Source organism: Spermophilus citellus (assembly GCF_964194105.1).
Source record: "Spermophilus citellus genome assembly, chromosome: 13".
NCBI lineage: Eukaryota > Metazoa > Chordata > Mammalia > Rodentia > Sciuridae > Spermophilus > Spermophilus citellus.
In genome coordinates, this window is record NC_138193.1 from 110,135,122 (window position 1) to 110,156,384 (window position 21,263).

Genomic DNA, 21,263 nt, shown 5'->3' on the forward strand with positions numbered 1-21,263 from the left:
TTTTAATATAATACATTTAATTATATTAGTTTCCCATCAAGCAATCAAAGACATGTAATGAGGATTACAGTAGTTATGCCCACTAGTTGTGGGGAGGCACTTCCACTAATAACTGTGACTGTACTGTTTTTCTTGCCAGACTTAATTCATTTCCAGCTTAAAGCAGGTAAACCGAAATTGGCTTTCTAATTTTTTAACATTTGGTTCTGCTTTAATCAAACCCAGCTTCTCATTTGTAACCTGTTCTGTATATTTTCTACATGGCTGCATTTTTAGAAATTTGATCAAGAACATCAAGAATCTTTGTGTACAATATTCTTTGCCTCTTGCAAGGACTCTCACATTCAGCTAGTCCCACAAGACCAGTGGTCTTCTGAAGCATACCTGCTATGAAAGCTGAAGAGCCCTATTTTACTGATAAGGAAACTGAAGCTGAGTAAATTATTCTTTTAAATAATTTGAGGAATTTAAATATTTCCCAAAGGACATAATTACTTGATGGAATTAGTACTATTATACATTTACATAAACAACAGAGATGTTGACATTTTCTTCAACATCTCATAAAGATTTAAAGTTCTAGGAATATATATGAAACCATGTGAGAGATAAACGGAAATGTACTTTATATGATAGTGTTTAGAATTTCAGTGCACTGAGGCTAGAAAGTGAAGTCACACTAGTCTATAATGTAGTCACACTCAAACCCAGCACTATCTATCCCTAAAGGGTTGCTTTTTCCTTTCTATCACAATGGACCTACCTCTGAATGACAGATCAAAGAGAAATCAAGCAACAAGGTTAACTGAATTAAATATACTTGCTGTCTTCTTCCCTTTGTTTTTGATTTTCACTGAGATCATTATTTTGGGGAAACATTCCAAGTAAATATATCACAGGGTTTCATTTCATTTGTAACCTTTGTAATAATGGGAGGCATAGATGGGAAATCACTAATTTTGATGAAGGGGAAGAGGGAGGAGTATTAGAAACACAAGCAAGACTCATGCAAACTGTATAAAGCAAAGTACTAAGGACAATGTGGTACCCTGTGGATTTCAATGAAAAACTGGCGAAATATAAAAAATAAAAGGGGAGTGTATGTTGGTTAATAGTTATTAGTAATGGAAAAATGGAGAAAATAGGGCCTGGGGTATAGTTCAGTGGTAGGACATGAGCAGCATGCCCAAGGCCCTTGGATTGGTTCCTTGGACTGCCAAAAAAAAAAAAAGTTAACTAGAATGTATAGGGCTACAATGATATTTCTAGGAAAAAAGTCACAGTACTGAGAAGTATAGAAATTTCAGCTTTCAAATGTAAAGTAACTGACACAGAAATAAAGTAGGTGAATCTAAAGTGAGAAGAAAACATACTTTGCTCTTGTTTCCTCCCATTTTTGTCTTTTCTCATCAATGGCTTTCTTCATGACTTGATACCACTTTCTGAACTCAAACCATGGCTTATCTGAAATAAATGAAATCCATGATTATTAGCAAAATAAATCACATAATAACAACATATACTGTTCACTTGGGTCTTTATTCATTGATGTTTAACAAAAGATTTACATAATAGCACTTGGAAATGATGAATGGAGTCACTGTTGCCATACTCTAATGTGACTTTCCTGAGTAGTTTGTCACTCCTCCTCTAAGTTCCTACCTGTACTGTGCCCCCCACCCCAATATTACACTGTAACCATCTTCTGAAGTGTCAGTTTCTCCTACACTTGACTGTTACCTCCTTGAGAATGGAACATTTTGTTTGTCACTACCCAATCAGGTCTCCTCCCCACCCCAATTCCAATAGTCAGCACACACAGTCTCACGCTGCTCCAACATGTTCAGCAAACACATGAATTGAAAAGCAAATGATAAATGCGTGAAATGTGCTATAACAGCTGAATACAGACTTCTAGTTTCATCAGCAACTATTTCTGTTCTTTCTAATCCTAATTCAGATTCTAGAGAAAAGGAAGAAAATGGACTGTACTGGACATCTGGTATGTGCTCAAAATGCAGAAACATTAAGTACAACAGCATTAAGCACAGTCAAGGATAAAGGGGGATTATTCTCCACTATTCTCCAACAAAGACAGTGTCTTTAATGTCTAAAAACATTTTTGACCTAAAATAATATGGCCTTGTAGGTATACAGCCAGAGGGGAAAGCAAATTACCAAAAGAACTGTAAGCATAGAGGACAACTGTAATAATTAATACAACTCAAGGTTCTTTGACCTTAGTAAATCACAATTTTTCTGACTCTCAGTCTCCTCCTCAATGAGGGGAGGAAGGAAATGGAGGACAACAGGGGAACAGAGACATGGGAACAATGATCCTTGCCCTGCTGACAGTAATGATTCTGAGGCTTCTAAGGAAGACAGGTTTGAGTGCTTTCTTTACCCCCACATTACACAGTCGGTGGATCACCTGTAGCATTACAAAGGACATTAGAAAACATCTAGTTCCATCTTTCAATTTATATAGATGCCAACATGAGCACTGTACACAAAGAAGTGTTTTATTTTGCACACATTCTAGGAAGAATATACAGTGAGTACTACCACGGAGTCATAAGAAGGAAGAGCACTCAGGCAGAAGGAGAAGCAGGAGCAAAGGCTGAGGCCTCAGAACAGACAGGGTGGTCTGTCAGAAAGTTGATGGTAAGTTCATTGTCTAGCCGGGCTAAAGAGGGGAAGTTGAAAGTAAAGAATCACTGAAATTTCTTAGTAGTCCACAGATATAATTAGATAATTATGAAAAAATAACCCTGGTAAACAAGGTGCATTTGTATAGACGAATATGTGCACATGTGTATTATTCAAGTTTCTGCCTACATTTCTTTCATCTTTTAATCCATCATCTACATTCACTTTGCATTTGACTGATAAATTAAGTACCTTGCTTGTTCTCTTCATTATGTATTTCAGCAAGATCAGACAAAGACCTGGAGATAATAATAAATCAATTTACTTAGAAATCATGTATTTAGACAGTTAAATTTTGAATTCTTCTTAAAGAAAAGTACAAAACAGTAATTTGAAACTGATGTCAAATCTTCGTGGAGAAGCAGTCACTGCAGCAGGGAAGAAGACCCTATGAACACTATTACTCTCTGTTGATATTTGGAAGGAGTAACACTGTAAAATTCCTCTATGTTCTAAAACAATCTTTAAGAGACAATGCCAGAAGCCTAAAGGTATCTAGATGAAGTGCTGAAATGATTCTTTAGGATTTATGATAATATTTTAAAACTCAGAAGTATGGATAATGAGAAACGCTGCTACCTAAAGAAAATGAATGAAATATGGTCAAATGACTGACATCAACGAAGCCAAAGCACTACCTGAGAATGTGTCACTACATGGTACTAGCCAGTATCTACAGTTTCTCACTGAGATAACACATGGAATCCTCTACTTTGAATTATTAGGTAAAAGCAATGTTTACCCTACCACTTAAGAAAAGCTAAGATTAGCACAAGAAAGCATTACTTGCTGTATGACTGACACAGTCTTACCATTCTAAATTGTCATCCAATAAAAAGAGCAGTTTCAATACAACCACAATGACAGCTACAGCTTCTATGTCGTATTTAACAGCTTTTGCCATTTTAGCTATGGGATCAAATGTTAGGAAATCTACTTCTCCTATTCCAGTCATTTTTACCACTTGGCAGGTTAATCCATGCATTTCATCTGTTGAAGAACAAAACAATAAGATGTGAATTAAATTCTTTGGCTAACTAGATTGTAGTTAACATGTGTATCCATATAAGCAACCATTACTTGAGATAATCAGTCAATCAATATTGAAACAAATGAAGGGTGTTAGTTGCCTCAGCATACTTAAGTCACCTCCAGGGGCCCAAGAGTGTGTCTATGTAACAGCACCAAATTCATAGCTCTCTGGTTTTTGGTCAATGGCATCATACAACCGAATGCACTATTGAGAGGAGTATTTATGAATTCTGAACACACTGCAGAGGTCCTCTTACAATCTTAAGTATGGGTGGTTTGCGACCAATTTCAGACATTTTTAAATCTCAATCCTAAAGTTCAAGGATTATCACATCTTATTTTGTAGACCTATATTGTTTAAAAAAATTGCTAACTACTTTCCCCTGCTAAGTAATAAAACAAACTCAATATAGGACATTTATAGGATAATAAAGGTAGAAGAAAGGGAACAAAATCATGAAATATAACTTAGAAATATCTCCTTTAACATTTTGGTGTTTTACTTTTAATATTTTTATGAATATTTTCATTTCATGTAGCTGTGGTCATGTTATTTTATAATTTGGCTTGTTTTGTTTTTTATAATAACAAACATCTTTTATGAACTCTTCATAAACATTGTTTTAAAAGCTAGATAATGTTGCAATAATTATATATACATATCATTTAAGTAAATATTACCTTTTTGTTGGATTTTTAAGTTGTTTCTGATTTTTCAGTATTATAAATAAGGAGACCAGTAACATTTATATATAATTTTTTCCCATATTTCAAATTATTTCTGTTGAACAGATTTCAAGAAGTGAAATTTCTCTTCCCTGGTTCTTTAAAATACTGCCTCCAAAATCAATTAATAAATACCAAATGACAATAATGTCTCTCTGCATATTCTAAAGTATATTTAATTTTACTCATTCTTCTCAGGAAGAATCAGGTAAGAAATACTTTTATACAATAGCATCCAGAAAACACTGTTACCCTCTTTCTGCACAACAAACATGAGAACTACACTAGCTATTAACCAGACTATCATATTTTGGTAATCCATGTGTCCCTTCCATAACCTATTTTTATAAGTTCAAGTTTTTTAGAATATGTGATAAAACACAAAAACTTTCCATCCCTGTGAGAACCATTGAAGAAATATTTACAAAACAGTGCCAAAGAGTAATTTGATCTGTGTTACACATCAAAATACAGAAATAAGATCTTCCAAATTCTGGAGTTCTGATCAAATAGTGTCTTTTCAAATCTCATTTAAATCACACTTCTTAGCTTTATAAATGATACATTTGGAAAGCTTAAATTATTTTTGTTCCTGTTTTAAAAAATATTTTAAAATTATAGACATTGATATTTGTTACTAACATTTCTACTTTCATAGTTAGCTAATGTATATAGATTGTTGATTATAGGCATTTTTTTCACATATGCATTTTCCTTCCTCTAAAATGCATTCCAACTGCGAATGTAGCACACATCTATCTTCCTAGCTATTTAGGAGGCTGAAGTGGGAGGATTTCTTGAACCCACAAATGCAAGACCACTCTGGGCAACCCATAAGACCCAATTTTAAAACAAAAATACATTCAATCACATTTCTGATATTGCTTAAACAATGATGTAATCATACCATGTTTGCATTTTCTCTTAATAAAAGTCCTGAATTTCTCACATTTCTAGTCTAGCAAGAAATTCAGGGCTGGCTTCCATCAGCAGATTCCATCAGGGTTACCTGTGTCTTGGTGTACTGTGAGCAAGGCACAGTTAGGCTCTCTTTAAAGGCTGTCAGTGCCTCAGAGAGTTCATTGTGATCTGACCAGACTCCCATCTTTGTTTACTTTAGAGACTGGAAATAGCAAATGCTATCAAACAACAAAAACGTTACCACAGATTAACTTCTGGGATTTTTTAAAAGTTAGAGCTCATTACGTAGTAATAATGCTTCGTGCAAATAAAGAAGTGATCCATTTTTTAAAAGCAGGTCATTAATGACACATACTAAAATATTTGCTACTTTGCTTGCACTCAGCAAACTTGTTATAAATACCACATATATTCTCTCAAGCATAAATCTCTCACACTAAGATAGACCTTTGTTTCTTAAGAGTTGTCCTTTAACCATTTTAAATTTCTGAATTCTTTTAAGAAAGGATTTTGTAATGAAGCCTCATGGTACTATGGACCCTTTCAGGTGGCTCTAAGTAGTCTATGACTGCAAAGGGATTCTACATTCTACTTCTCACAATCTTAGCAGTGACACACCTCACCATAGACACCACACCTTACCAGGGAGATTCACTTCCATTAGGTATTTCATACTCAGGACATTGGGATGAAGGTAGCAGGCTTCAGTTATGTCTGGAAAACGAGGCAAATCTAAAAATGTGGCAACTTCAATCATGTTTTTATAGATATCCTCATAGTCAGGCCAAGACTGAAATAAATGAAAGGCAGTTAGAAAAGCAATTCTTGTAACAAAAATTATTTTTAAAGTTTTCTGAATTAAAAGTAATATGTATTCATTGAATAGAATCTAGAATATGGAGAAAAATATGAAAAGGGAAAGCACCTGCAAATCTTTACTATTCTAACTTAACAATTTTTAACATTAACATATTTCATTAAAAAGCTACTAAAATTCTATTTGGCTCATAAAATTTGGCCTTCCTACCATATCTAATGAAATCATTACTTCTTGCCTCAGAAGGATCTAGAGGAAGGATAAAGTTGAGACTCAACCAGGGTTATGGTGTTGTCAGTACTACTCTAACACACAACTCTCATCTCTTCTGCATCCTCTCATTAATCTTCAAATCCATTTCCACAAATGCAGCCTATGTGGAAGATAACACCAGGCTTTAATTCTACTAGTTGATATCCACAACTTAACTTCATAGTAATTTCTCATATATAAAAGCTTATAAAATTCAGAAAAATCTGAATAAATATCAATAAATTAACTCTGTTCATTCCTTGAAAATTGCCCTTGTTGTTTTTGCATCTTCTGTTTTTTTTTCAATGTATGAACATTCCTAAAATTAATACTACATATACTTTTCCTAATTTATTCATCCACCTGCATAAAAATATCAGGTTTGGAGCCTAGTTTAGGCAAGGTACTGTGCAAGATACTTTGGAAAATACAAAGATAAATGAGATAGATCTCTCAAGAAGCTTACAATGTAGAAAGGGAGATAAGGTGTATGTATAAAACAACCATAGTTCAAAATACAAAGTTATCAAAATATTGTAAGGTATAAAAAATGCTCATGAGATTTCAGGAAAATTAACATTTCTGATATGGTAGGACCCTGTTAAAATTGGTCCTGAGTCAACTGACCACAAGTTCAAGGCTGTCTTGGGCAACATGGTGAGACTCTGTCTCAAAATACAATAAAAATGGCTGAGGATGTAGCTCAGAGGTAGAGCATCCTTGGGCAATCCTCAGTACAACGCACACACACAAGAATTGGTCCTGAATACAAATGCTTTTAAATCAGTTGGTAGTAACTGCAAGTTGAGTATGTGCACATTCAATAACAAAGCAATTCTACTCTTAGCTGTTTGAGCCCAAAAGAAGCATGCATACATGGTGCATATGGTGAGGTGTGTCACTGTCTATAACAACATACTATTTGTTAAAAAAAAAAAAAATCCCCAAGCAGGAAACTATTCAAATGCCCATTAAATCAATTCTGATAGTCTCACATCAGCAATGAAATAAATGCTCTACATGTGATGGTATGAATCTTCAAGATACAACATACAAAGCCAAACACAAAAGAGAATGATTCCAGCTGGAAGCGGTGGCACACGCCTGTACTCCCTGCTGCTCAGGAGGCTGAGGTGGGAGGATCGTGAGTTCTAAGCCAGCCTCAGCAAAGGGGAAGTGCTAAGCAACTCAGTGAGATCCTGTCTCTAATAAAATATAAAATTGGGCTGGGGATGTGGCTCAGTGGTAGAGTGCCCTCGATTCAATCACCGATACCAAAAAAAAAAAAAAAAAAAAAAAAAGAATGATTCCATTTATAAAGCAGCTCAGTCTCAAGCCTGAGTACTGTTAGAAGTCAGGACAGCCATGGCTCCAGGGTGGGGTGGCTTGTGAATGGAAGGAGCACTCAGTGGAACCGCTGGATGCTCCTGCAGTGAGGGACTGGATGCATGACTCTTCAGGCTGTGACACTCACCATGCTGCTGACAGTTATGATATGTGCATGTTTCCAGATGTCCACTTTATTTCAATAACCAATAAAAAAGAGGGAATGCGAGAAAGGAAGGGCATCACAGGTTAAGTAACTATTTGTGTATCACTTTTATGAGAGAAATAATCTAACCTGTTAACAGAATTGGGTAGATCTTGATGTGGTCTACACCCTATACAAAGTCCCTGGCAGGAACATGTCTGGTCCTTCTTGTAAATCTCTAGTGACAATCCCCCCAAAAGCCAGTCATTCTTGTGTATATGCAGGACTGAACCCAGCATGATGCACACCCTACATTCAAGTTCAATCATTAAGCTATACCTCCACCTTAGTCATTCCATTTTTAATAGTTCTAATCATTAAAAAGTTCTTCCTTAGTCTAAAGAAAAGTTGCTTCCCAGTTTGAGCTCACAGTCAATGAAACTCCAAAGTTGTTTTAGAAAATACTGCTGTTAAGTCATGTCTCACCATCTGCTAAATGTGTGACTATGTTTGGGAGCCAAAAGAAGGAAATTATTATTTCTCTGTAAAATTTCATTTTCCTAAATTTAGCTAATAGGCAAAAATAAAGCACAGGGAGATGCTTTATAATGTTACAGGGATATATATGTTTACAGGAAACAATCATACTACTATTTTCCAGAATTTTTTAATCTAGAATTCTGCTTTGCATGAAGCTACCAGCTCTCTGTCTTATAGATATATAACTATATTTTGATATAGTTATTTCAAATCTAGACTCTGGAGGGCTTTTTTAAAAAATATATTTATTTATTTATTTATTTATTTATTTATTTATTTATTTATGTGGTTCTGAGGATCGAACTCAGGGCCTTGCACATGCTAGGTGAGTGCTCTACCACTGAGCCACAATCCCAGCCCCATGGAGTTTTTATTAGTAAAAAAGGCATTCTAATCTATGCTATGTTAACATGATTAATTTATACCTGTAGAATACAAAGGAAATCTGTGTCAATACAAAATTAAAAGTTTGTTTTAATACTGACATAAATTCTACTTGTACACTAAATATTATTACTTACATTCTAATCTGTGAACTTAAAAGGGAAAAAAGGAAAACAAATTCTCAGCAATTTTGGAAGGTCTTCCTTTTTTTTTTTTTTCATATGGGGGATTGAACCCAGGAGGCACTCTACCATTGAGCTACACCTCTAGTCCTTTAAAAATTTTTGAGACAGGGTCTCATTGAATTGTGGAAGCTAGTCTCAAACTTGTTATCCTCCTGCCTCAAAATCCTGAGTAGCTGAGAAATACAGAACCCAGCTTTCCTTTTTCTTTATAAACTTTGTTCATTTAGATAGAACATGAAGCATCCGTCAAGGGAAGACAATTTTAATATTACTAATGAGATTTACGGCAGCCCTAATCCCTTAAAATAGTGCAAATGAGAGATAAAATTACATATTTCTATGTGCAAATAAATAAAACACGAGAGCATTTAATATTCCTTTAGAAGAATAATTATCTCAAAAAATGATTTAATGGATGATAAATTCATGAAAAGTGAATCATTAATAAATAGCAATCTGGTAGTTTAATAAGATTCAGTATGTTTTCAAAACTGCCACACTAAAAGCTGGTGTATCAAACTAGACTTCTGGTGACAAGTAGGACACCATTCTTTCAAATGTTGAGGGGAAAATAGTTATTAATAACAAATCAACACATTTATCCCAAGGCTTAGATTCTAGATTATCCTCCTCTCAATGCAGTATTATAGACTTTGCTTTTTAAATTTTCATTTATTTTTAAAAAGAGTTAACTTTCCCTTAGTGAATAACTAAAAATATTGTTTTAAAAGTAGCCAAAGGTGGGCTGTGGCTGTGGCTCAGTGGTAGCGCACTTGGCTGGCATGTGTGAGGCACTGGGTTCGGGTCTCAGCACCGCGTATAAATAAATAAAGGTCTATCAATGACTAAAAAAAAAAAAAATTAAAAAAAAGTAGCCAAAGGGTTTTCAATATCATTCCATTTATTTTTTTAACCAGTCTTCTATCAGTATTATATATTAAGTTGTGAATGTATTTTAGCAATATATGTTTGATTATATTTAGTAGTACATATTAAAATGTATGAAATATAAATTATACAGAATTTAATAAAAATAGACCACAACTTAGAGAAGACCTCTTTTTTAATTAATTTTTAATATATATATTTTTAGTTGTAGGTGGACACAATATCTTTATTTTATTTTTACCCTACCAACGACGTTCCTTACCCAGCCAAAACCCAAACATTTAGGAACATCTTTGACACATCTTCTTTTTCACATATCACGAATTTTTCACATATTCCATTATATAGACTGCATATTCTACCTCAAAACTTGTTTTGTTTTTGTGGCACTGGGCATTGAATCCAGGGCCTCACTGATGCTGGGCAAATGCTCTAACACTAAGTTACATCCCCAGCCCTTCTTATTTTATTTTGAGACAGAGTCTCACTAACTTGTGATCCGTCTCCCTCAGCCTCCAAAATAGCTAGAATTACAGGCACACACCATCACACCCAACAAAGCTTGGTCTTCTTAAAATAAAATTTATTATATATATTTGAAGACTACAACATTATGTTACAGGATATAGGTAGGCAGTGAAATGGTTCCCATGGTGTAGCACAGTAACATATCTATCACTTCACATCATTTTTTAAAATATGTGTGACAATGGCAGCTAAAATCTACTTAATTAACAAAAATCCCAAATATAATAGTTTTATTAACTCTAGTCTTCCTGTTGTAAGTAGATCTCTACACTGGTTCATTCTACATACCTGTTATTTTGTATCCTTTGACCTACATTTTACCACCACCCCCATAATAATCACTGTTTTATTGTCTATGGTTTTTTAAAAAATTTATTCTAATTTGTTATATATGACAGCAGAATGCATTACAATTCATAATACACATATATTGCACAATTTTTCATATCTCTGGTTGTAGACAATGTAGTTACACCATTTGTGTCTTTATACATATACATGTACTTAGAATAATGATGTCCACCTCATTCCACTGCCTTTCCTACCCCCATGCCCTCTCCCTCCCCCTCCCTCCCCTTTGTCCTATCTAAAGTTCCTTCATTCCTCCCATGCTCCCCACCCATCCCCATTATGAATCAGCATCCTTTTTTTTAATGAATATTTTTTTAGAGAGAGAGAGAGAGAGAGAGAGAGAGAGAGAATTTTAATATTTATTGTTTAGTTTTCGGCAGACACAACATCTTTGTATGTGGTGCTGAGGATCGAACCCAGGCCGCACGCATGCCAGGCAAGCGTACTACCGCTTGAGCCACATCCCCAGCCCATGAATCAGCATCCTTATATCACAGAAAACATTCAGCATTTGATTTTGGGGATTGGCTAACTTCACTCAACATTATATTCTCCAACTCCATCCATTTACCTGCAAATGCCATGATTGTATTCTCCTTTATTGTTGAGAAATATTCCATTGTGTATATATACCAGTTTCTCTATCCATTGTCTACTGAAGGGCATCTAGGTTGCTTCCAGTTTAGCTATTGTGAATTGTGCTGCTATAAACATTGATGTGGCTGTGTCCCTGTAGTATGCTGTTTTTAAATCCTTTGGGTATAGACTGAGAAGTGGGATAGCTTGGTCAAATGTGGTTCCATTCTCAGTTTTCCAAGGAATTTCCATACTGCTTTCTACTTGAGCTGCACCAATTTGCAGTCCCACTGCCTTTCCCCCCACATCCTCTCCAACACCGATTGTTGTTTGTATTCTTAATAGCTGCCATTCTGATTGGATTGAGATGAAATCTTAGAGTAGTTTTGATTTGCATTTCTCTAATTGCTAGAGATGTTGTACTTTTTCATATATTTGTTGACTGATTGTATATCATCTTCTGAGAAATACCTGTTCAGTTCCTTGGCCCATTTATTGATTGGGTTATTTGTTTTTTGGTGTTAAGTTTTTTGGACTTCTTAAAATAAATTTTATTATGTTCTTATATATCCGAGAGATTAGTGCCTATCTGATGTGCATGTGGTATAAGTTTGCTCCCATTCTGTAGGCTCTCTTAAAAACTATTCCACACATAAGTATCTTCATATAATTTCTCCTTTTTGTGACTGGCTTATTTCACTTAGCAAAATATCCTATAGGTTTATTTATGTTGTGCCAAATAGCAAGGTCTCCTTATTAAGTCTGAACAATACTGTAAACCACATTTTCTTTATTCATTTGTCTGATTGTGTTTCTGTACATTGGCTGCTGTGACCATGGGAGTAGGGACATCTTTATGAGGTAGTGGGTATAGACCCTCAGAGGGACTGTTGAGTCATATGGCTGTTCTACTTTTAATTTCTTTAGGAACCTCCACACAGTGTTTTCCACAATGGTCAAGGCTTGGTCTTAAATGCTACTATTTCTCCCTACTTCCACTACTACTTTAAGCCTCCAAACCTCCTCCCCAACATGGACAACCAAGCTCCTAATGGATAGCGCCAGATGCACTTTTGCTTCTTTTCAACCCAGAGTGAGATTTTAAATGTAAATCTGGTATGTCAGTACCGGATTAAAATCCCTCTAATTGGGCTGGGGATGTGGCTCAAGCGGTAACGCACTCGCCTGGCATGCGTGGGGTGCTGGGTTCAATCCTCAGCACCACGTAAAAAAAATAAATAAAATAAAGATGTTGTGTCCGCCAAAAACTGAAAAATACTAAAAAATTCTCTCTCTCTCCAAAAAAAAAAAATCCCTCTAATAGTTTACATTATTCTTAGACCACTCCCCTCTAGCTGAGGGCTTTTTTTTTTTTCAGTTGTTGATGGACCTTTATTTTATTCATTTATTTATATTCGGTGCTGAGAATTGAACCCAGTGCCTCACACATGCAAGGCAAGTGCTCTATGACTGAGCCACAACCCCAGCCCTGGTTCATGGCTTTTGTACAAGGTAAATTAGGTAGTTTCATCTTCTGCATTTTTACATGACACATTTTGTGAAAATTTTCTAATTTTATTAGATAATTTGTGAATATATAGTTTTCAGTAACTGGAAAATATTTCCCTCTATGAATTCTTCACTACTGAACTTCTACACTAGATGTTATACATATCATACTAAATAGCTAGGCTGCTAGGCTGCTCTGTGACTTAGGAAAATACATATTTTATATCAAATACTGAGTTTAAATAAGGGTAGACAAATTTGTGTATAGTCTTCAATCCTAATTTTGCAAATATGTTATAAACATTAAATAAGACAATAAAAAAATACCAAATGTTGGGCTGGGGTTGTAGCTCATGGTAGAGTGCTTGCCTCCCATGTGTGAGGCATTGGGTTCGATCCTCCGCACCACATAAAAATAAAATAAATAAAAGTATTATGTCTTCCTATAATTAAAAAATATTTTTTAAAATACCCAATGTTAATGGTAACCATAAGAAATTGGATTGGGGATGATTTTTATCTTATCACACTTCTCATTATATTCAACATTCTTCTTAATCATTCTGAACATATTACTTTTTACAATAAGAACAAATAATATTCAAAAACATTACACAGCTTGGTGGTAGAGAGCTGGCCTAGTGTGTGCAAGGCCCTGACTTTAATTCCTAACACCACAAAAACAAAGTATATTGTTGTGTTTCAAAAAAATTGAAAATAGACCCACCATATCATCCAGCAATTGCATTTCTTTGGATATTTACCCAACAGAATTGAAAGCAGATAACTCGAACAGATATCTGTATACTGACATTTTCAGGACCATTATTCATAATAGCTAAAAAGTGGAAACAACCTAAATGTCTATGGACAAATGGATAAACAAGATGTGGCATATCCCTACAACAGGATTATTCACTCTTAAAAAAGAATGAAATTCTGACAGAACTACAACATGGATATTCCTTAAAAACATTATGTTAAGTAAAATAAATCAAACATGAAAAGAAAAATATTATATGATTCCCTTTATATGGGCTACTTGGAGTAGTCAAATTCAGAGACAGGAAGTAGACTATTTACCAGGAGCTGGAGCATATGAGGAATAGGAAATCAGTGCTATGAAATGGGTGTGGAGTTTCAGTTTAGGAAGATGGAAAAGCCTGGGTGATGGATGGTGGTGATGGTTGCACGACAATGTGATATACTCAATGCTACTGGACTGCACTCTGAAAAATGATGAAAATGTTAAATTCCATGTTATGCATATTTTTGCATAATAAAAAAGTATAAAAAATGAACCTAAGTAATATTTGCCTAAAGGGGAAAAAACTCACAATATATTTGAACAGTCACAATTAAAAGTAAATAAAGCTGGATGTGGTAGGTCATGCATGTTATTCCAGCAGCTCGGGAGAGTTCAAAGTCAGCCTCAGCAACCTAGCAAGGCTCTAAGAAACTCAGGGAGACCCTGTCTCTAAATAAAACACAAAAAAGGGCTGGAATGTACCTCAGTGGCAAAGTGCCCCTGAGTTCAATCCTCAGTACCAAGAAAAAAAAAAAAGTTAAGTAAAGCTGAAGATTTTTAAAAAATTCAACATACATAAAATCTATATACATTTAAAATCTATATTACTTGCTCACATCTACCTTTATTTCATATAAAATCTCTTAGTAACAGGAAATGGGAGATGGAGTTATTAAACTATTAAGTATATATCACCAAGATATGGGTCTGCCTTTCCCAGAAGACAAAACTTACTGAGCAGAAAGATAATATAGTATGTGTAGAATCTCTTGCCCAGAAATTATACCTACCACTTAGTGATTCTAATATAAGACCAAAGGGCTTTGGTTTTTAATGCCTCAAATAAAGTTAGATATTTATGATTGGATATCACCACTGCACATTATTTCTGTCCCAGGAGATGTCATCAAAAGCATCAGAATGCTACCTCCTGCCACCAACAGCACATATCTCGATTATACCTATAGGGCCTGGCTATGGAAATCCCCCATGCCACTTGTGCACCCAGTATAACTGAGCCAGGCCAGTTAGGGGGCCTGCATTGCCTGCTCATCAAAATATCTGACCTTTGGCACAAGGCCTGGGGCAGGCTGCTTAGCATGGTTTTAGAGAATAAGAGGACTGTGAAACATTTTTGTCTCTGTCAAACTGTTCTTAGTCTAGAGTGGAGAGTCAGTTTCTAATATTGATAAGATTCTAAAACTTAGATAACTATCTCACAAAGATTAAGATTCTAGGGTTGTGGCTCAGTGGTAGAGCGTTTGCCTAGCATGTGTGAGGCACTGGGTTCGATTCTCAGCACCACATATAAATAAATAAAAATAAAGGCCATTGACAACTAAAAAATTACAAGATTCTAAAACATGGATAACTATCACATAAGATAACTATTTTCAATGACTATTTTAGACTGACTTGTAGAAAATGCATTTGTCTTATAAAAACACACTCAAGGGAAGGATTTTAGAAGCTGTGTGGATTTGCAGTATATTTTCACTAGGTAAGTGGAATCTGATGTAGTTGGTAAAATAAGAGGCTCACAGAGTCCTGTTTAAAACTTTGCATGTTTAGTAAAGTACAACAGCATTTTGCTTTCTATTGACCCTTGGGCTAATGAGTCTACTACTACCTCAAATCTTTCAAGAAACAAGGTGGAATAACAAAGGAAAGACAGAAGCAACACAACATCCCCCTCAGAATCATGTGCAAGACACTTATTAAGAATACCTCTTCTTAGATCCTACACTATACCAGACTTCCTAAATCTGTCTTTGACCCTGGGTCCAAAAAGCTGCAAGTTAAATGAGTCTTCAGCATATTTTTAGGTATACTAAAGCTTGAGAACCTGTAGGGTTAATGATATTGCTGTGAATCCCAGGGAACAGAATGTATCAGTTGAGGGAAGCAAAAAGTAAGTGAAAATATAGGGGCCTTCCATCTTTATTTTTCTTACAGATTAGCAGAAACCCTCAGATGGTTTTATGTTGTGAGCTTGAAAAGAGAAACACACACATGCATTGCAGTGATGGTTAAGATGTCAAGAAAGGCCACGAACAAGACAACATCAACTGGTTTCTACTAGTGCCATCTGGCAGTAGCAATTCTGGAAGGGAGGAGTGGGAACCAGAGGAACTGAGAACACCTGTTATCATTATACTCACCTTAATTTCCCTCGGGTAGATTTTAAACTGTCAGATTATTATTCTAAGATTGCACAAACAATCCCAAGGATTTCCAGTGGCCCACAGAGTTAAGATGACAGACAAATCTAGAGTAAAGTTTGAAGTCTAAGAGTGTTTGAAAACTTGATCCAATAAGACCTTCATTTGGAGGTGCTTAAGATATGACTGACAGCTCTGGAAGAGTCTTTTTCTTCCTTCAGCCAAAAGGGACCCAGTTTCACAAAGGCTGTAAGACTGCTTTGAAGCAAAATGAATCATCATGGCAAAGTGTCCGCTCAGTGGATCTGGCTGAGCCAGCTCCGTCCGTGTCTTTACATTTTACTCATTCAGAGAGAAGATCAGAATGTTGTTTATCAACATTTGAAATACTGGAGATGTGCTTCAGAATGAACTTCCAGTTTCCTCTTTATCCCTTCTTGACAAATCTGGAGAGAGATGATGAAATAACTAATTTCTGAGAGAATTTGGAAACACTGCCAAGGACTGTTGTAGAATAATACGCTACATATTATTCGTTTAGAAATTGGTCTGACTGTTTAAAATCTACAAAAATAAAGAAAAATCATGACTGAACTCCAAAGTAACCCTCCTGCCTATCATTGACAGAATAAATTGTATTTAATAGAGACAAGTGTATCTAAGCCCAATACTTTGGTTCTACCAGTGATTTAACCCTTTGATAGAAATGGTACCCCTGAAAGAGACTATGAAAGAGACTAGATTTTCAGCTTGGTCTACCACATGGACCAAAAGATTTTTACTAGAAGCAAAAAGTGAAGCAGCAAATATATAATGCTCTGGATTTGATCCTGGGCACTGTTGAGAGAGAGAGAGAGAGAGAGAGAGAGAGAGAGAGAGAGAGAGAAGCATAAGAGGCAGAAAAAGGAGCAGAAGATCACCTTCAAATTAAATGAACAAATAAACAAAATGCAAAGGCTGTCACTGGGCTGGAAGTCACAGCACAGAAGAGGACACGCCTGGGAGAACTGAAGCTTCGTGCGTGCGCACCACCCACCTCCTCTCCTGACTGCTGGGCAGCCAGGGAAACGCGGACCGACTGAAAAACCTCCTGGCCTGTGTGGAAAGGAGGACAACTAACATCTTCTGTACTTTGTTCTCCGTCCCGTTTTAGGTGAATTTTGATAGCTTTGTGGTTACTGAGACATAGGTGCCCTCTTAAATACTACAGAACAACTTAAGGGAAAGAGATGGCTTACCCAGGATAAGGTTTGAGAGGGGTTTTAAAGCTTTCTTGGAGGAGGGGGTTGTTTTCAAGGTGTGCTCAGCTTTATGGAATAACAAAAATAAACAGAGATAGAAGAACAGCCCCCCCTCCCCTGGCATTATCTTCATGGCCATCTCTGAGCACAATTGCACCTTTTGTCATTTCTGGTGGAGGTACAGCTGCCCAAGAAGCCAAGACTTAGTGGAGAAAGTAAAGACATGGAAGGGGGTAAGAAAATGCTTTCTTTGTTAATGAAAAGCCATTTCCATTTAAAAGTTTCAACATACTATAGAACAGTGAATGCACTTTTGTGAGCAAATGCAAGGCACACAATGAAGAAAGGCTGCCTGTTAATAAAATCAATAGTTGACTGAAGGCATCTCAAACCTTCCCCTTTTTCTATAAAAAAGTGGGGCGGGGAAGGAGGGACTATTACTCCACTTGGCTACAGATGTATCTAAAAGATACAATGAATATGATACATAGGGTTCCTAGAGTGATACAGATCCATTTAATTACACAACAGTAAGAAATCACAAGTGTAATATGTTATGTAAAAGACCACAAAGCTATAATAAATTGTTCCAGCATGCATTTAAAATGGAGTGCTTGGGAAAGCATTTTAATTGAATATCACAAATATTCCAGGGAGTTTATTTTCCTTCATGAAGCAATGCTTTAAGACAGGCAAGGACAAGCTAGAGTTTCTGTTACACAACAGCAGGCTCCTGTGATAAAGCAGATTACAATACCCTGTCAGAGGCAAACTTCCTGCTGAGCTATTAAAAAAAAAAAAAGTGCATGCCGCACCCTTCTTCTTATTTTTGTTTTGAAGCAATTCAGCTGAAAAGCTAAGGCATTATGCACCTGTTAATCCAAACCATCACAACTTCTTTATTAAAAGGAAAACTGAAAATGAATAAAACTATAATAATGATAACAAAGCACTGTAATATATTATTTATGGAAGGATAAATTCCATTTATATTATGATTTATCTTGAATACCTGTTCTGTTAGAATAATCTCAATGAGGAATGGAGTTGTAGCTCAGTGGTAGAGCACTTGCCTAGCATGTATGAGGCAGAGGAGAGAGAGAGAGAGAGTGGGGGAGAGAGAAAGGGAGGGAGAGGGAGAGAGAGGGAGAGAGAAGGAGAGAGAGGGAAAGAAAAAGAAAGATATTGTGTCCACTTACAACTAAAAATATTGTTTAAAAAGAATTATCTTAATGATTGTAAATCTGCCATGTAGTAACAAAAAATACTTTTTTACTTCTGAAGTCTGGTTTCAGTTTGTGTTAAACACATTATTTTATGTGAAACACAGTCTTGGTCTTGAGGGTAAGAAATATTTACAAGCATATTGTTAATTTATACAGACAAATAAAATCCTTATGAACAAATGCAGAATTATGAAATAAAGACCATTAAGGACTTGCCAACTGAATAGAAGACGGTAATCTCTTTTGGCCCCAGGATCAGAGTTGGGAAAAACCTTTTGAAGACCTCCTTAATATTTGTCTATTCTCCAAAGATTCTGCTGATTGATCTATAACTATGTTTCAATTTTACAGATTAATACTACAGGAGATTAAAAGATGCTGTCCAGAAGAGTAGATAATCTCCAACCAATTTGTATTTAATTTTGGAAGGGTTATCCAATTATTTTAGCAGCAGATTTACCACTGTCAATATTTGGTTGTGCTTAGATTACTGTAAAACCAAGTTTCCATTCTCTTCTCCTAGGAAGTTGGGGAGGGAAACTGTAGGCTGAGAATGCTGGGTTGGGTACAGGGTACTAGCCCAGGATCAAACTAAATTACAGATACCAAATCCACGTGAGAATATGAAGTATGGTTCTCCTACGTAAATGTAGCCTCACAGATACACTTTCTAACCTGAGTAATTGACTATTGGTTTCAGTATACTGGTGGAGAATACAAATTAACTGATAAGATTATTTATCTCATACACTGATTTTCATATGAGTGATACTGGCACACCCATAATTCTTATTATTAAAGTCCTTGCTTATAAACAGAATTAATATCCCTTATACATCTACCATTAAAATTTGACAAAATGCTTTTCATTTTTAGTCAAATACCATTATTTCATGGCCCTCAGTCTATTACATGACTACTTCAGAGGCAGGTCTGGATACTTCCTACTTAGGTGGAAAGAACTCCAGGAAATCAATTTGAAAAATCCCACGAGTATAAAAATATATTTATTGTTTGATAACTATTTTAAATCTTTTAATCAATACACACAAACTGAATCCTTAACATGCATATGTAAGTACATTAGGGAATACAGATCATAAAACAGAATCATTAAATATAGTCCCCACTCTGAGAGAGTTTAAAACTTTGGGGCTGGGGATGTGGCTCAAGCGGTAGCATGCTCACCTGGCATGAGTGCGGCCTAGATTCGATCCTCAGCACCACATACAAACAAAGATGCTGTGTCCACCGAAAACTAAAAAATAAATATTAAAAAATTCTCTCTCTCTCTCTCTCTCTCTCTCTATCTCTTTAAAAACAAAAACAAAAAAACCTTTTGTTTGGGGGTACAATACTCATGCAAAAACTCTCCCATCACATACTGCCTTTTACTATTCTTGTTTAGAAATTCTACTTAAACGATATCCTCTAGCTACCCTAAAAATTTTGAAAAATACAGAATATATTTAACATATTTGTAAGTTCTAAAATATGATATTCAATAACAACCCTAAATCTGAGGAACAACCTGACTGAGGAAATGTACCTACCTAATGTACTCCTTTCCTACTCATCCGCCCCCTCCAGAGTATCCTGGATTTCCACCATCATTAACTTGCTTGTTTGTCAAAATGGCACCCCACTGCATAGTTTTCAGAGCATTCTTTTTCACATTCAACATGATGTCATTCACAGTGCTTGCAGCAGTTCATTTTTGTAGTCGTTTAATGTAGCACTGTATGAATATAACACATTCATTTTTCTGTTATAGACATTTGAATTCTTTCTACTTTTGTATGTTTGATTACCTAGGTACCTTATTTTAGCCTTTTCTCCTTAATCACAAAACCACTATCAGTAAAGAACTAGTTAAGTCAATTGTGATATATGGATACTATACAGCTCTAAAGAGAATAAAAAATTGACAACTAAATTGCAGTTATGTAAGAGAATATTTCTATTCTTAGGAAACATCTGCTGAAGTATTCTGTGTAAAAAGGCTAAACCTCAGTGACTTAGAAATACAATTATGTAGATATATAAGTAGACGGGAAGAACGGCACAAATACTAAAACAAAAGAGAAAAAAATGCTAACAATAACTAAATCTGGGAGAAGGCTACATAACTGTTTTGATTACTGCAACTTTTCTGTGAATTTTAAATTATTCCAAAATAAAGTTTATTTTAAAAAACCTCAAAAAATAAATGAAAAAAGCAAACAGCAATGGTTGCTTCAAGACGTACTCTCGTATTTGTACTTTCCATCAAAATTTCTATAAGAAATCTTATTTTATCTCTGCCTTCATTCAAGATTAATTTTAAAAAGATGGAAGATAACAAGTATTCAAAGAGTTGTGGGAGGAAATATAAATCAGTAGACCCATCATGATAAATGGTGTGGGTGTTCCTCAAAAAAACAGCAATTCTCTTATGGGGTATATATATCCAAAAGAACTGAAATCAATATGCTGAAGGAAAGGTGGACTTCCATATTCACTGAAGCACTGTGTGCAATAGCTAAGATACAGAGTCAAGAATCCATTAATTATGAATAAATAAAGAATATGTGATACACATTTAAAATGGAATACTACTCAGCCTTTAAAAAGAAGAAAATGTTGTCATTTGTGACAATGTGGATGAACCTAGAGGACATTATGCTAAGTGAAATAAGTCAGGCAGAGAAAGACAAATACTAAATGATCTCACTTATA

The 21,263-nt window shown here is 35.4% G+C and overlaps 1 protein-coding gene across 1 annotated transcript in view; it reads right to left on the reverse strand.

The window, feature by feature from the left end:
* The window catches only part of TAF1B (TATA-box binding protein associated factor, RNA polymerase I subunit B), a 73,804-nt gene that overhangs the window by 11,928 nt on the left and 40,613 nt on the right, over window positions 1–21,263 (reverse strand). The window contains exons 9-12 of the mRNA XM_081264129.1: window positions 6,031–6,178; window positions 3,522–3,699; window positions 2,902–2,948; window positions 1,374–1,464 (exon numbers count right to left, since the gene is read on the reverse strand). Of these exons, the coding sequence (XP_081120255.1) occupies window positions 1,374–1,464; window positions 2,902–2,948; window positions 3,522–3,699; window positions 6,031–6,178 (464 nt within the window). The remainder of the gene's footprint in view (window positions 1–1,373; window positions 1,465–2,901; window positions 2,949–3,521; window positions 3,700–6,030; window positions 6,179–21,263) is intronic.